Below are 16,497 nucleotides of genomic sequence, written 5' to 3' on the forward strand. Positions count from 1 at the left end.
GCAAGAATCACTAGAGATGTCACAAATGTGCATGGCCTACTAGTTCCTCATCTGTTTTGAAGCGTCATAGTTGTGTAAATAAATTATTTTGTTGTTGGACCATGTCTGCCTCCCAGACAGGCACTCCACGTACTTTGGAGTTGTCCCAAGTGCAGAATGGAGCCGTGGTAGAGTTCAAACGGCCGCAGGTACAACGTAAAAGCAAACCAAAAATTCTGACTGAGGAACGCTACATTGAAGAGATGTCCAAAATTATTCAACGCGATTTCTTTCCGGATTTGGAGAAACTTCGGGCACAAAATGATTATTTGGATGCGGAAGCCCGTCGGGACTTTCTGCAAATGTCCGAAATACGCGCACGCTACAGTTTAGGAAAACTAGCAGGCTGCAGCAGTAGAAGGCAAAACAATCGCAATAATGGTAAGCCAGGCACATGAACTATGGAATGTTTATGTTTACCTATAATTTCTTCATTTTTTATAGCCATGTCACCCGCCACATTTGAAACGCCCATAAGCACAGCTGGGGCCAATGCCACGCCTCGCACTGGTGCGGCGCCAAGCGACACACCCACGCCGCACTCAACCAGCAGCAGGAAAAGCAGCACAAGCACGGCGGAGGGTGGCCCAGATGGTTGTTTTGGAAAGCAACTATCGTTGGATGCGTTTCTGCAGAATTACACTAGCGAGGACAACCAAAGCTTTCAGGAAATCATCGAGACTGCCGACGAGAAGCTGCGCCAGAAATACGCTGTGCTCTACAACCATGAGCAGCTATCAGCGCAACAATTACAGCGTGCTCTGCTCCTGCCAAGCATTGAGCAGCAATTTGATTCACCCGATCCGCAGCGACGCATCGAAACCTGGACATACACGAACAAAAATTCAATCATGTATATTCCGGACGGCGTTGAGATGACAGATGAGGAACGTGTGCAGGCAGCGGATCGTAGGCAAAGCATACAGCACTGTGCCACGAGATTACCGGAAACTCCCAATAATCCTACTTCAACAAAAGCAGTAATCCCTGGCGCTGAACTGACTCCAAATGCAAGCAATACACCTCGCATACGCGGCTTTGAATTGCTGCGTTCCCCATCGCCTCGCCCCGGAGAGGCTTTCTCGCCCATCATGACGTGGGGTGAAATCGATGGCACACCCTTTCGGCTTGATGGTGGCGATACGCCGCTGCGTCCAACATCTGGTCCCTCGTTTCGCATTAGCGAGAACTCTCGTCGTGAAAATATTGCCATAGCTTTAGCCGAGAAAGTAAGCGAAAAGATGCGCACACAAAAGCAGCAGGCACTGAACACGGCAAGACGCAATATTGGCTCGCCATTTGTACGCTCCGGCCGGGATCGACTGGCGAGCATGTCGCCAGCAGCTCAGCGCTTAGCCACAGGTAAATTGGGACTGCGCAGCACACCGCTAATGCTAACACCATCGCCCAGACCCAGAAACAACGTGCTTAAACGAAAGTCAACGACGCCCAGCTTAGTGCGTGCAACACCCAAGATGGTGAAGAGTGGTGGCAGCGTCAGCGACCAGCGGACACCTGCCAATAGCAAAAGCAGCGAGTCGAGCGACAAATGTCCCATTGATACCGGCTCCACAATTACAGACGATCTGCTTAAGATACCCACCAAGCGACGCAGCGCTGCCGCCGATTTCTTCTAGTTTTTTTTATTTGTTCTTCTGTTTCTTCATTTAAAAAACAACGCTGAGCAGGGACCACAAATATTGTATAATATAATATGTATTATAAGACATATTCATTTTTGTTTTGTAGCCCTACTTGGCTTTCTTTAGTTTGAACTCTTTTTGGTTATTAGCCTATCTCTCAGTTTATCAAGAAAAAAATTTTTAATATTAAATTTTGTGTCCAAAAAATAGATCAATAGTCTGAATGCATTTCAAATCATGTATTAAGCTCTTTGTCGCATTCTTTCATGTTATGTGAAGAACATTTTTAGGTATTTATAAGGATGTTTATTTGGTTTGCCCTAATCAGCACTCTTCAGCTAAGATTTTAAAAATATTTTGGAGTTAAAAGAACGGTTGTATTATGATAAATGCAATATTCTTGGAATCGAAGGCGATAGAATAAATAGTGAGTCATTCATGGATAGGGCGACGGATAATTCAGTTAGTCACAAAAAGTTGAAGAATGCTCAATGAAGTCCATTAAAGAATACAAATAAAAATGCAATTTTTAGAAAATTTATTTCACTTCTTAATTAGTATTATTAGATTATAATATTTGTTCCCTGTTCTTTGTGAATGTAGTGGTCCCATTTGTATTTCTCTTAGCTTATTAATTCGCTGGGCACTCTTTAAAATAATTCAGTAATTAAGGATTAATATTTCAGATGAATTGCTGCATAATATTGTTCTATTTTGTAATATCCCGTTAAGAGAGGAGAATGTGGCCAAACTGTTATTCTGTTATAATGGATCCAGTACGTATATCGGAGTTGGGAATTAGTCCCAGTAGTCAACATGATCACCGGACTTGAATTTCTGGGCCTGCAACACATTTAGGAATTTGAGAACCGTCTGCTCTGTGGTGAGCATTGTTTTGGACTCGCGCTGCTGACGAAAAGCGGCAGCCAGCTCCTGATTGTGCGTATCCCGCTGCACCTGCTCCGTCATTTGGGTGTCAATGGCGCCGGGCGCATAGTTCAGAACCAGCGTCTGCTCCGAGGGCTCCTCAACGGCCAGCACCCGGAAGTACATGTCACGTGCCGCCTTTACGGTGCAGTAATAGGCCATAGAAGCGAACGGTTCCACAGCCGCCTTTGTGCTCAGATTGACGATCAGCTTGGGCAATTGTCGAAATACACGCATGAATTCACAATTAAGCGCCACCGTGGAGAAGAAATTGATGTGGTAGTAATGGGTCAGCTCCTTCGTATCGCCAATCTCACGTGCATGCAACGAGATGTCACCCACAGTGCCCGCATTGTGTATGACAATGGCCCGCTTAAAGGTCTCGATGTCCACTCCCTGCAGAGATTGCTTCAGCAGCTCTGCGAAATCCGTTGCCGTTGCTGTGGCCAACTCCAACGTATAGCTGAGCACCTTCAACTTAACGTTGTCCGTTCCCCGGGCCTGTTCAATGGCCGTCTTCGTCTCGTCCAGATGCTGCTGACTGCGTCCGAGGAGCACAACCAAAGAACCCTCTGTCTGCATCTGCTTAGAGAGCTGCAGCGCCATCTCGCGGCCAATGCCTCGTGAGGCGCCGGTTACCAAAAGGAAAGTGCGATCTTGCAAATAATTCATTGCGACAATTGTGGAAATCGCAATGGCAATGGCAATGACAATTTTCACTAAAATCGCGCAAGATTTTCAATGTCAGTGCCGTCAGCTGATTTTCTGGCTATGAAAGCGGCAACAGTTGGCTGGAAACTGACACACAGACACACACACAGAAACAGAATCGGAATCAACAGACGAGACGTTCACTCGACTGAATCATTGGACTGGCTTTTGTTGTTGTGTTGGTGACTGTGGCGCCTATCCAGCAGCTGCCGCCCGGTCGACCTCTTTCCTTCACCGAATTTACAGCTTTTAAGCTCAACCAGTTCATGAGCCCCTCGCCTGCATTCCACCGCTCCAGCAAGCACCTTGTCTTGAGCTTTTGCAGAAGCTTCGATTAAAGGTTATCAGCGCCCCCTTGCTGTTCACCATTTAAATGGTGATTGTTTATTAATTGCCGCACTTATAATCGCACATAAATGCGTTCATAAAACCCAAGTAACTGGCTGGCTTATCAAGCTTCTCTCTCTCTCTCTCTCTTCATCTCGCTGCGCTTTGCTCGCTGTTTCTTGTATTCTTGGCCATCTCATGGCTGTGGAATGCACGATACCAGAGCTTTATCAGCTGAACCAAACACCCCTTCCCAGTTACATCACACACACACACTAATTTTTAACTAAGCTAAATGATTAAACCTCAAAAGGGATCAACAATTTTCACAATCTGAAAGAAAAAAAATTTAAAAATATGTCTGAAGATAAACTGTAAACTAATATTTTCATAATAATAAATACTTTTATTTATTATATATTATTAAGCTAATTTATTAAACCCCGAATAGGAGCAACAATTTTCACATTCTGCATGCAAAATTGTAAGAATCTTTAACCAAAATAACCAACAACAAAAAATAAATTCGTTAACAATAACATTTAATTTCTAGAAACAAATGACAGATCGAAACAAATGCGCACGTTTCATCTTTAAAATATTAAACGATTTTTTTTGGAATTGTACAGTCAAAACAAAAAATTAAAAAAAACTTGCTATAATTTTTGAAAATAGAAACGTTTATAAGAGATATAGTGTGTGACATCCATATTTACTTGTATATATTGCATTTCAAAAATATCCTTTGAAAATAATTCTTATAAAAAATCACCAAAGGCTTAGCTTTGCTTGAGAGGCCTGTGCTCAAAAGTAAATCCCTCAATAGTAGTCGAATTCCTGCAGCTCTTTTGGATTTGCATCGAAACAGATCCTTAAAACAATTTTAATGATTTTAATTTTAACATGAATTTAAATTATTTTAATTTTAAAAGTCATTCCGCCAATTGATTAGTCAATTAGAAATCAAAACAAGTTGCCGGAATAGCAGTGATATTTTACAAATAAATTCATGCGATTAACTCGTTGTTGCGAATTTTGCCTTTTCCCTCCATTCCGAATGAACTCACTTCCCAGTATTTTCACACACAGCAACAGAGACTTGAGCTTGATAATGAGTATTTATATTGCGTCATCAAAAATCAAAAATGAAATGATTTGGGCTTTCCATAATGACTTTGTTATTCAGTTTGTTAGCTATGTTAGGTTATGCTTATCAGTCCAGAAGGTAGACGTCTAAAAATTGGCGGTTTGTCAATTTTATGGCTTGGTCATCGACGTGGCCGTAAATAAATATATAAATAGAATGTACATACTACATACATACGTACATAAGATAAGAATTCAGACAAATATACTCATACTTGTATAACATGTGTATGTTTACTAGGAAGTCCCTTTAAAGAAAAGAAAAAATAAAATTTTTTTTTTGAATTACTGACGTTCCGGATTGGACTCTGTATTCGAGATCAGCTGTTGATAAATAATACAACGAATCCTTAAGGGGCAGGATTTTAAAATGCTACTAATGCATACATATGTATGTACGCCCGATCTTGTATTGCAAAGAATAATTGCAGAGAGAAAGGCTTTGCTAAAAGTCCCCAAATCCCATCAATTTCCCAAATAAAAAATCTGTGCATTGTTTTTTTTTCGGTTTCCGTTTCCGCATTGCCCAGAAGGAGCGCCAGTGTTAGCAACAAAATTTTATTCAAATCCTCCATAATATCGATACTGTCCCCATACAAGAACCACATTATTTTAGCCAAGACATAAACCATTTTCGCAGCCAGATCCACAACCACATTTACAATTCTAGAGCTTGAGTGCGCCAACGTCAACTTGCAGCATGACCATGAAATTGGGCACTGGATCATTGCTACTCATAAAACAAAGGTGTCGTAGTAGTCGACATCGTGTCCGGAAACGAAGGATATTTCCTCGAGTATGTTAATCAGCTTGAGTGCCGCCTGCTGGGGCTGAACGCGTGGCAACGCCAACAATTTCGCATTCACATTCAAACCGGCCAGTGTTACCAAATTTCCGTTGAGGTCGTATTGTTCGACGTGGGTGGCAAAGAGTCCGGGCGCATAATTGAGGACATTTACGCCAGCACGCTGCTCCTCGGAGGCCATGGCACGGAAGTACATGTCGCGCGCCTTCTTGCACGAGCACAACAACGAATTGTGGATCAGTGGACGTAGTTGAAGCGATGATGTTACATTCACGGCCAGCTTCTCGATGCCAGCCAGTGCTGGGCACTGCAGAAAGCGTTGATTGAGCGCCACCGGAGCGTAGAGTTGGCGATGCACATAGGCGGTCCATTCCAATGGGGATTGCGGCTCGAGGAGCGTTTGCGTGGCCACATCATCCTCATTATGCACAATGATGGCGCAATCGAAGCTATTGGCATTGGCTTCATCCTGTTTCAACGCTTCTTCCAGCAACTGGGCCGCATTTTCCTTGACCAGCACGCCGGTGACAAACCGCACAGGAGACGATGTTAAAGAGGACTCGATGTCAGAGTCGGCCAGCTCCGATTCCAGTTTCTTCTGCAGGCTCTGCAACTGCTGCTTATTCTCGTCGAGCAACAACACCAAGGAACCCTGGGCGAAGCGACGGCACAGCTCCAGAGCGAGCGACTGCCCCAAAGCATTGGTGGCGCCGCTCAGGACACAAAACGTACGTTTATTTAAGTCCATTCTTTTTGCTGCCATGTTGAATTGGTTGTTGTGTCTATGTTCTTCCTTCTAGGATTTTTTTGGTTTTCTATTTTTATAAAGGATGCTTTTCCTGTAGCTGCGCTGTGGACGTTCCAAACTCTTGGGACTGTACAAATGTACTGAATAAATGGAAGCGGCTCGTGTAGATTCGCAGTCTGCCAGCTGCTGAGTTTGCTGCTTTTGCTTACAAGTGTCTATAGTATTCCAAATTGATAAGCGAGGCTCATCGATGTAGAAAATGTTGTAGGTGCTGATATTCCTATTGCTTGTTGCTGACGGATCGATCTCTGTTCATTAACATGTGCGGCGATTGAGTATCTGTATCTGAACCGAGCCAGCCACACACTTGCCGTTTTTATAATGCCCATGGCAGATAAGCGACAGATCCAGCATTACGGAGCAGTGAAAGTGAGAGCACGTGCTATGTGGCTGATGGTGATTAAGATGATGATGGCGGCTCCCCAGAGCAAGCCTCAAAAATGTCAACTATTTTTTTTCGCAACCAAACAACCAACCAGTCTGTCTGTTCGTCTGTCTTGCGATGGCATGATTTTTCCGGTTAGACATAGGGGCACCCGTTTATAGCGACGTCAGGTGGGGTCTGATGATACAATTTTTAAGATGACACACAAAGAAGGTATTATAGGAATTACCTCAGTTAATAAAAACCTATACGATTTAGATTTCCAACATACTTGTACTATACAAGCTCAGTTTTTAGCGAAACATTTCGCCGGTGTTTCCGATGTCTTATCGCAATTTCTTTCAATGTTTTTGACCCCTTCAAGCCGGTTTGGGGTCTTAAATAGAGTTGGACAACTCTCGATATTTCTTATGAGCATAACTCTAAGATCTGAGTGGCTTAGGTTTACAAGTTGTGATTTGATTAACTCGTATTAATTATTTATTACTATTATATATACATATATATATTTTTTCATATGTAATGTAGAGTATTTAAGAAGATTTAAGCTTTTTTAAAGTGTATTTACGCCCAAAATAAAAATAATTCATTTTCTCACCAGTTAAACAGTTAAACCAATCCTGTGAATACTACTTGAAAGCCATTACATATACAAGTACCGCGAAGAATTCATGAAGGATTCAGGCCCTTAAGGTAAATACCGAGATATTAAGATTGATTCGTGAGATATAGCCTTGAACCGTTACCAAGATCTTGTAAAACTGGCTTCAGAGGAAGCTAGCCAAAGCAGCTCCATGAATGAAATCAGCTTCCATAAAAAAGGGGTATTACATATCAAAAAATTGTATTTGTTTTTTTTTTTTTAATTTTTTAAAAGAATCCACTATATGAACCACCCTATACTGTGCCTTACAACAACAACTTTATCCCTTCTTTATCGATTTTTCTTCCGAAATTATTCTTAATATTTAATTTAGTAGCATGATTGACAATCGCAAAAAAAGCATTGTAATCATCTGAAGCAATATAGCTGTGTTTCGCAAAATCATGATACTATCTATACGCCATTGTCGACTATATGTGTAGAGGGCATGAGTTGCATCTATCTGGACTTTGCCATGCTGACGTACAATTGGTGTGGCGAGACGCAAAAACAGATCGCCAGATGAGATCAATTCGTTCCTGCCCAGGCGCCCAAGCGATAACGAGGCAAACATGATGGCGTAATGGGACATTGTGGCCGCGCCTTCAAGTGTCTTCTATCTCCAAGTACATATAATTGTGTGATGGGTGCCACATAGGACTTCTACGAGTATGCTGCGGTCATCTGACTAATCTGAGCTGTCTAAAGAGAAGCAGCGGGGTAGTAAGATACTATCCTGATTTCGGCCAAAGAGCAGTTAGGCACTATCTGATGAATAATATAGATTTCACACGAATCCATCTCATCCGTTTACCGCGTTTGAAAATTCAGACTCGGACTTTCCCAACGAATCGATTAGCGGAAAACTAATGCTCGAACCTAAATCGAGATGATAAACAACACGTGGATTTGAAAATCAATCTACTTTATTGAACATAATACTTCCAATAATTATGTAATATGAGATGATGATAATAAAATTTCATTCTTAACTTCTTATTCATATTTTATTGGAATAATATGAACCTATTGACTGGTGAGTGCAATGTTTGGCAAAGATTAGTAGGTCACCACCTAATGCCTTAATTCTTCGACCGACTGGATCGAATATAGAACTTTCATAAGCACTTTCTTCATCTCCAAAGAAATTAAAATAATTTGTCAAGGTAAAGGAAGGATATAGTGAATTGAAAAGAATGCCGGCAAAAGCTTGACATATATCTTTCTCTCAGACCGATGCCATTTAGGTCTGCGTTCTTTACCAACATAGTATTAAATAAATGTAATAAGATGACGGTATATGTAATATTCAGATATTTTATGTTTTTATAGAGACTTTGCAATGCCAAAGTGAAAATTCTTTTTGAAGCAGTTAAGACGAAATGCCAGGGGTTATCCTTTTCTATTTTTGAATCATAATCTCAAATTTCACTTCTGCTATGAGCCATTAAGGATTCTGGAGATACATATATATTACCAAAGTCTATTTTGAGAAAACAAATGCTGATGAGTATATTTAAAGTAGTCAGTGGATATTTTATGTTTAAAAGTTAAATCCTTTACAAAGTGGAATGCAAATGCTTTTTAGAAAAGGTAATACAAGGCCTATAAATGACATGTAGCTAAACATACATACTTAGTATGCATGCTAATTTTGTTTTAAATGAACTTTATTTTTTGTATGGCCTGCGTGGCGCAACTGAAATAAAACAGCGTTATAGTGTTTTCCCAATAAGAAGACAAATAATAAATAGACTTGCTAAATTAGGTTGATGGCCTAATTTCGATAACCGGACTCCTCCGGTCTGCCGTTGACGATGCTGACCTAATTGGCTAATCTGTCGCAGCATCTCAGAAGAAATACGAACACTACTTGAGTCAATTCTGGGAGAGGGAGAGACAGAGAGAGATGGGTCGGGAGGTGGGGCATTCATGTTTTGAATGTTTCGCTGCAATATTTTTCATTGTTAACTTCTGGCGATACGAAGTTGTGGAATTCGCGAGCGTCGGCTTTTGTTTATCAACAAATTTTTAGTTGATGTCAACAAGTCAGTGGGGCACACGTCTTTATAGTTAAGTGGTAGTGCAGTAAAAAGTTGCAATGGCCAGTGGGTAGTGCTGCTCTAAAACAATAACAGTCATAGCGCTGATGCTAAAGATCTTGATCTTGATCTTGATCGTGGGTGCAGGTATGATTCTGAAGAAAACTTTCGAGTGAAAGTTCAAATGGCAATGCCTAATACTAAGTTTGTCATTTCGTTCGAATTGCAGCCCCACAATTGTAACTGTAGTTGTCATACGAATATATACATAGATATGTATATTCGTAATGCATCCGATGCATTAAGTAAGAGAACATGAGCCGAGCTTTTTGGCTATAAAACGTGTGGGTTGGTCGAGTGTCGGTTCAAACGTTTAACAACTTTCAAGTGCAAAAGTTCAGAGGCAAGCAAACCACTGACAATATAATAATTATAATAGCAAGAGTGGGATTATCAAAAAAAAAAAAAAAAAAAAAACAGAAAAAAAGAAACAGAGAATAACAACGTATTGTGCGAGAGAGTGTCTAGAGTTGTGCGATTCCATCTTGTTCTCTTACCTCGTTAACAATTGAAACAATGCGCGTTTGTAAATTCCTTCTATGTCTGGGCATAGCGCTGCAGAGCATCCAAGGCGTAAGTTCACAGATCATGTTGGACTCCTTTATTATAGAAGATCCAAGCCGAAAAACTTGTCATCTCAATTAAAATATTCCGTCTTGTTTAAATTCTTTAGCTATTGGCCGCCTGTACTGTTTGCTCGGCCAAGGGCACGGATTTCTGTCAGGGTTGCCAGGGCGCCACAATTGTGCGACCGAAAGTACGTTACTACGAACCCAGCGACATTGCTCTCCCGCCGATTGGTGACAACTGTTGGTGCAGCAAGCAGCTAATAGAGCCCGCCCGTCTACCAAAGACCTGCGGCAAGGTACGTGAACTGTTCCAATGGATGCAATCATTCAATCATTTGCTAAATCGTCGCATGATCGAGGGGGCCATTGAGGCGAAGACTACGGCGGCCCAACGTCTGGCCGAGCGTTTGCAGCGCATGGAGCACATGGATTGCTTGAAGCGGGCACGCAATATTCCCGTCCCTATGCCAGTTGTAATGCCCCCCACCACAGACTATGGCATGGGTATGGGCATGGGAATGGGAATGGGCATGGGTGTGGGAATTTAAAGAGCAGACATTATCAGATAGTGTTGTGACTTATTGTAGACCAGACTTGGAGCAGCGAGCAAGCCACATACACATTTATCTATCTATTATACATACTATATACATATATATATATATATATATACATCATACATATATAGTTATAAGATCGTACCTATGAATTATGCATAAGCTTAGCATTTCCGCATGCAACATGCCGCATTTATCAGCTATCTATCAAAAGTCCGCGGCATCAAAGCAATGTCAACACCAACGACAACGAGAACGACAACAAGAACACAAAACAACGACAATTCAATTTCATCATCATCGTCATCGTCATCATCGTCATCTGCATCGTCCAACATGAGAAACTAACCCAGGGAACATTGTTGCTGTTGTCAATCAGTCAGTCTTCACGTCATCATCATCATCTTCGTCGTCGTCGTCGTCGTCTTCAGCAAGTTGGTCGTCATTATCTAGCGTACGTGTGCCAAGCATCAACAACATCAACTACATAAATCCACATCGAGCCACACATCAAGCCATATACATAGCATATATGTAGCAAAGATATAACTCAACTCGATACCCAAAACTCTTGACATTTCCACAGAACAAGCCATGCAAGCCCACGTGTAGTTGCCCCAGTGGTGATAGCAGCTACGGCACCGTCAGCAACTATGACAGGTAAACCCCCCCCTAGCCCCTAGACACCACTATATATATGAGATATACATAGTTTGCCTTTCAATAACTCTTGCATCCAACATAATATTTCTCAACAGTATTGCCTATGCTCCGGCAAAACCAAAAGATGACACACCACCCGCAGATCCCATCAGTGTTAGCCTGGCCGTTCAAGCTGGCAAGGCCATTAATGTGCCCGAGGCTAAGTTGGCCTATGGATTTGCCCAGAAGCCCATCGATGGACTGCAAAAGGTGTTCTTCTCCAATGTGCCGGAGGAGAATCTCTTCAAGCTGAAGAGCGATGTCATCACGTTGAAGAAACGCACATATAAGAAGCAGGAGGAGGAAGAAGAGTACGAAGAAGAGGAGGAGGAGGCGGCAGATGAAGATGAAGAGCCAACATCTCAGCTAACATACAAACAACTCGGCTACATCACGGAGCAATACAAGAATCCCAAATTCAAGAAGGTTGTCGGCCGCAAAAGTTATGCAAGCAAGAGTTACGGAAGCAAGAGCTACGGCAAGGTGGCGGGCAAAGTGTCCGTAGATTGTGGATTCAAGCCCGGACGCGTCGCCTCCTATCGCAATGCCAATCGCGAAGAGTTGGATGCGGGCAGCTGCTACTGAAATGCTCCAGCAATCTATTTACTCATTATATACTTACATAAATGTACATAAGTGTGTGTTAATTTTTCTTAATTAAAAAACGAAACAACTAAATCAATCGCCTATAAACAAGGACTGCACATTTTTTTATTTACAGCATTAAGTACATAGATGAGCCACGATAAATTGTATTACCATTCCGGGAAATGTCCGAATTTTTATTAATATTATTAATAAATTTTTATCTTATGCTTGTTTCTTTTCGCTGTTAACTCAGAATAGAATGGAATTGATGCTGGCGCTAAAAGTTTCTAATGGACCGCCCTAGTCAGAATTAAAGACATTAAAACAAGATGTTATTTGGAAAACTGTTTGCCGAAAAAAGTTGAATTCAAAATTCGTTCATATGTGTTTGTTTCCTGGATAGGCCACTTACTATATATGAAGCTCAGAAAACTATACTCTCTGCTGGGCTCTGTGCTTAAAGTTGCGCCTGGAAAACAAGGCAATCTTAAAACCGATTGCACTCAACTGTAGGGGAACAGCAAACCACTCTAAAGTGAAGGTAATGCAGCGCTTCTAATCCAATAATATCCGAACACGATAACATGCTGGCCATAAACCTGATCGTCAACAGAAAACATCGAAGCTCCATCCACTCCTTAACTTTTCAAATAAAATTTAATAATAATCCAATAAGAACTAATTTTAAGTAAAGTTAAAACTTTTAAGGTACACTTAAAGTAATTACTTAATTGATGTAGAGATTAATGTTGAATTGATTTCTAGTTTAAAATTTAGGTTTAAAAAATTAAAATTTTGATTAAATAATGCGTTAAAATATTAAACATGCATATGGTAAATAGAAAAATTTAAACAAATCGAACTTAGTTCAATTTCTAGGCGAAATAGTGTGCCATTATAATGAATGTTTGGTCGACTTCAAATATTTGTAGGGGGCTAATGCACCCCTGCGTACGCCCTTGGTTGGTCAACTAAGTGAAAACTTTTTTTTAAAACATACAATTTTGTATGTTAAAGTTACTGCGTTGGACTGGTTTTAAAAAAATTAGGAAAAAAACATTTTAGAATATTTAAGTCGTCTTTAGAGCAAAAAGATTTTGTTACTAAATCTATTTGTAAATTTAATTGATTAAATTAATATTGATTATTCAGATCGCTTTAAGATCTTAATTTGTTTGCAAACAATACATAAATGGGGTTCCCTAGCCCCCAACTGACCGAAAGAAACTTCTCGGGTCTGTTATGTACTTAATTAAGACTGTTAAATACTTGTATATGTAGTGTATAGCTTGAATAGATTGTGGGTGTTCGTCCAGCATTTCAGTGGAGCAGAGAGTTGAAAAAGTGTAGCATAGTTTTCAGCGGCTTTGGTAAAAAAGTAATGCTCCTAAACGATGCCACAGTTGTTGGCTTTCTAAGTGCTTTTGGCTGGCATTTGCTTTAAAACACCTCTGGCTTTATTCAATGAATGAGTGCGGGCATTGGGCACGTTTGGATGGGCATGGGACGGGGCATGAACATGACTTTTGGCTGAAATACAAACACAGACACACTCGAGAGCTCTTTGAAAAGGTCAGCAGCGGCGGCAGCAGCAGCAGCAGCAGCAGAGTCAACGACAACAACAACAACGGACTGACTGACTGACTGAATGCAAAACAACAACACAGTAATAATAGCAACAATTATTTTGTACAAAAACAAAAACATAAAAAATTCTTCAAGTTCAAGTGTAGACTGCAGACTGCAGAAGAAGCACAGATGCAATGGCTATTGGTCTTCCAGACGTGGTCAGAACTGCGCCAGCCCGTTGGCATTCGATGTTCATATAAAGAATGCGTGCGACCAGAGCAACGGGCTAGTTGCCACAGCTAGACGACAGTGAGCAGAACGTCATATATTTAACCAGAAACTTGCCATTAGAATTTACAGACTCTGTCCAGAATGCTGCACATCATCCAATTGACGCTGGCGCTTGGTTGGCTGACCTCAAGCGTGGTGCTGGGCGCACCCGTCGATGTCATTTACACCGGAGAGGGCTGTGCCTGTCCCACCCAGTTGGGTTATCAACTGAATGTGCCACAGCCACCGAAGCCCAAGAAGTATGTGGGTGGAGAGTACGGCTATCGGGTCGATAAACCAGTGCAGGCCAAGGCCAAGATATCCTACAGTTTCGATTTCACCGTCGAAGAGCCACGCACGCCGGCACCACCGAAATACAAGCCCTCGAAACTCTATGCCAAGGTGGATCGCATGACGGTGAACAAACCAGGTGCGTATTACCCGAAAGCCCCCTCACAGAAGCTAGATGCGTTGATCACTGATCATTAGCAGAAGATAACGTTTCTTTCGAAGAAATATTCTTTGAAATTTCCGCAGACTTTTCACTTTTCGGTGTAGATTTCAATTATTTGTGCAACATCTTCCATCAACCGAAGAATGTATTAACAGAAATAGTATTCTTTTACTTAAATACTTTATTTATCTTCCATCATCTGCCATCAACACAAAAATATAACAACAGAAGAAACACTCACTTATTTAATTATTTGCATTTATTTGCCAACATTTTCCATCAACCGAAGAATGTGATAACAGAAAGAGCATTCGTTTGTTTAGATTTTTTATTAAATTTCCAACATCTATCCATCAAACAAAGAAGTGATTTACAGAAAAAGTTTTCATTTAGTTAATTACTTCATTAATTTGTCCAACAAGAAGATATCGACGGAAACTTTTTTCTCTATTCCATGATTCTGATTCTTTTTTCTGCCTTTATCTCTGACTGCACATTTCAGATTGTCCAGCACCACACGAGCCCAGCTGCCCATGCGGCAATTGCGCCAAGCCTAGGTACGTAGATCAGAAACCCCAGCCCGAGGGCACTAAACGCCCGTTCACGTGTAAATGCCAGAAACCACAGTGTAATTGCGGCGGGCGAACATTGTTGGCACGCCTCACATTTGTGCCGCTAGAAGGCTCGGGTGCAGGTCGAATTTTGTCCACCAGCACAAACAGTCCCGTGGGCAGCGCCTCAAATGCGATCTCGCGTAGCAAACGTGACCTGCACTCACGGCCCGGCGAAGGTCGGTTCCTGCGCAAACGTCTTCTGCGGCAGCAAATGCACCAGGAGCGTCCCGCTCGCTATGTTAAGCAATACCACAAAGATCTGGCTGCCCAGAAGAAGCTGGGTCTATTTGGTTTGGCGTCGCCTGCGGAGTCACACCCCAAGCGTAAGACCAAAAAGGTGGCCAGCTCGAGTTCACATACCAATTCCGGAAGTAGTTCCAATGGCCGCTCCCGCCCCCTGGCCCGCTGGCTGCAGCCCAGCCGAAGACTGAGCAAGCGCGACATTAAGGGTGAGTACGATCTGCTGGAGCGCGAGCGTGCCAACATAGATCTGACGGCCCCAGAGATCATACAATTTATGCCGGAGACGCTGGATCCGAATTTTAAGCGTGGCCAATGCCATGTCGGCTGCGGGGTCATTGAGGCTTCTGCCCCGCCCACCGAGACTGAAGCGCAGCAGAGTGACGAACAACCAGCGACCAGGGAACCAAACACAGAAACGGAAGCGAATACGGAGTCGGAACCCACACCGCCACCACCCGCCAACTCCATACCAGCGAAGCGGGCGGCCCAAGACTACGAACCGACCATCTATGCTGCTCAGGACTATGTCAACGATGAGGGAAATTACAGATATGTGACCGATGCACAGTTACGAACGCTACTCTCGACCACATCGGTGCCAGATCCATTGGAACAGAGTGGTGCCCCACTGCAGTTTGCTGGAGATCTCGAGGCCCCGCAGATATGGTCGACTGCGGTAGCGACGCCGTCTCTCTTGAGCTCCAACTATCAGAGTGGTCTGGGTGTGGGGGTTGGGGCGTCAGTCGGAGGTCGCGGCTATCCGGTGGAGCATGTGACTAATTCACAGCTAGATCGAATTATCTCAGGCATTATGTATAAACATCCCGACTTTGTGGACGCTTCGGCACATTATGGCGGCACACTTGTCGAGCCCGAGCCTCTGCAAAAGAAACAGACCACGGACTTTCTCAGGAAACTGATTGATGGTCGTCTAGGCGGTTGGGGTTTTGGCAGCGAACCCGATAGCTCCAATCCTGCCGACTACATTAAATCGCCATCGAAGACCTATGGCTTTAACAGTCAAATCCAAAATGGTTACAATGTGGACACTTACAGTTCGCCACCCATAACCGACTTTTTGCGCGCCTGGTTCTAAAGTTTCTATAGCTTGCCAGAGGTGTCTTGGCGAGATCTGTAAAATACACTCACACACACACACACACACCCACACACACACACACAAACGCAACCCTACACTCATACACACAATCACACACCTAGAGCTGTTTAATTAAATAATAAGTTAGTTTTAAAATAAATTTAAATTATAGTTACATTAAAAATAAATCGAAAATAATTGCGCCGGTTTTTTCAATTTCATTTCATTTTCGCTTACTTTCATTCCAGCTACAATGGCTATTGATGTCGATGAAGACGAAGAGCTCGAGCGCGAGC

At 42.3% G+C, this 16,497-nt stretch overlaps 5 protein-coding genes across 5 annotated transcripts; 3 read left to right on the top strand and 2 right to left on the bottom strand.

Moving 5' to 3' along the window:
• The first annotated feature begins 90 nt into the window (after positions 1 to 90).
• On the top strand, positions 91 to 2,219 carry LOC115629786 (splicing factor ESS-2 homolog). The gene is made up of 2 exons (XM_030526341.1): positions 91 to 420; positions 484 to 2,219. Exons 1-2 carry the CDS (start codon positions 102 to 104, stop codon positions 1,674 to 1,676), a joined length of 1,512 nt encoding a protein of 503 aa, XP_030382201.1. The 5' UTR covers positions 91 to 101; the 3' UTR covers positions 1,677 to 2,219.
• On the bottom strand, positions 2,204 to 3,513 carry LOC115629787 (sepiapterin reductase). The gene has a single exon (XM_030526342.1). It carries the CDS (start codon positions 3,279 to 3,281, stop codon positions 2,481 to 2,483), a length of 801 nt encoding a protein of 266 aa, XP_030382202.1. The 5' UTR covers positions 3,282 to 3,513; the 3' UTR covers positions 2,204 to 2,480.
• Positions 3,514 to 5,286: 1,773 nt separating this feature from the next.
• LOC115629812 (sepiapterin reductase) lies at positions 5,287 to 6,652 on the bottom strand. The gene has a single exon (XM_030526379.1). It carries the CDS (start codon positions 6,359 to 6,361, stop codon positions 5,528 to 5,530), a length of 834 nt encoding a protein of 277 aa, XP_030382239.1. The 5' UTR covers positions 6,362 to 6,652; the 3' UTR covers positions 5,287 to 5,527.
• Positions 6,653 to 9,937: 3,285 nt separating this feature from the next.
• On the top strand, positions 9,938 to 12,042 carry LOC115629828. The gene is made up of 4 exons (XM_030526403.1): positions 9,938 to 10,109; positions 10,210 to 10,401; positions 11,249 to 11,322; positions 11,421 to 12,042. Exons 1-4 carry the CDS (start codon positions 10,053 to 10,055, stop codon positions 11,947 to 11,949), a joined length of 852 nt encoding a protein of 283 aa, XP_030382263.1. The 5' UTR covers positions 9,938 to 10,052; the 3' UTR covers positions 11,950 to 12,042.
• A 1,784-nt stretch (positions 12,043 to 13,826) lies between these two features.
• On the top strand, positions 13,827 to 16,324 carry LOC115629808. Its single transcript, XM_030526376.1, has 2 exons — positions 13,827 to 14,221; positions 14,748 to 16,324. Exons 1-2 carry the CDS (start codon positions 13,894 to 13,896, stop codon positions 16,196 to 16,198), a joined length of 1,779 nt encoding a protein of 592 aa, XP_030382236.1. The 5' UTR covers positions 13,827 to 13,893; the 3' UTR covers positions 16,199 to 16,324.
• Positions 16,325 to 16,497: the final 173 nt, after the last annotated feature.

The sequence above is a fragment of the Scaptodrosophila lebanonensis genome, unplaced genomic scaffold (genome assembly GCF_003285725.1).
Source record: "Scaptodrosophila lebanonensis strain 11010-0011.00,11010-0021.00 unplaced genomic scaffold, SlebRS2 tig00000165-arrow-arrow-pilon, whole genome shotgun sequence".
NCBI lineage: Eukaryota > Metazoa > Arthropoda > Insecta > Diptera > Drosophilidae > Scaptodrosophila > Scaptodrosophila lebanonensis.

Coding starts and splice junctions, on each gene's coding strand:
- LOC115629786 (XM_030526341.1), top strand. CDS start 102: ATGTCTGCCTCCCAGACAGGCACTCCACGTACTTTGGAGTTGTCCCAA. Junction 421..483: donor GCAAAACAATCGCAATAATG/GTAAGCCAGGCA, acceptor CATTTTTTATAG/CCATGTCACCCGCCACATTT.
- LOC115629787 (XM_030526342.1), bottom strand. CDS start 3,281: ATGAATTATTTGCAAGATCGCACTTTCCTTTTGGTAACCGGCGCCTCA.
- LOC115629812 (XM_030526379.1), bottom strand. CDS start 6,361: ATGGCAGCAAAAAGAATGGACTTAAATAAACGTACGTTTTGTGTCCTG.
- LOC115629828 (XM_030526403.1), top strand. CDS start 10,053: ATGCGCGTTTGTAAATTCCTTCTATGTCTGGGCATAGCGCTGCAGAGC. Junction 10,402..11,248: donor TACCAAAGACCTGCGGCAAG/GTACGTGAACTG, acceptor ACATTTCCACAG/AACAAGCCATGCAAGCCCAC. Junction 11,323..11,420: donor ACCGTCAGCAACTATGACAG/GTAAACCCCCCC, acceptor ATTTCTCAACAG/TATTGCCTATGCTCCGGCAA.
- LOC115629808 (XM_030526376.1), top strand. CDS start 13,894: ATGCTGCACATCATCCAATTGACGCTGGCGCTTGGTTGGCTGACCTCA. Junction 14,222..14,747: donor CATGACGGTGAACAAACCAG/GTGCGTATTACC, acceptor TGCACATTTCAG/ATTGTCCAGCACCACACGAG.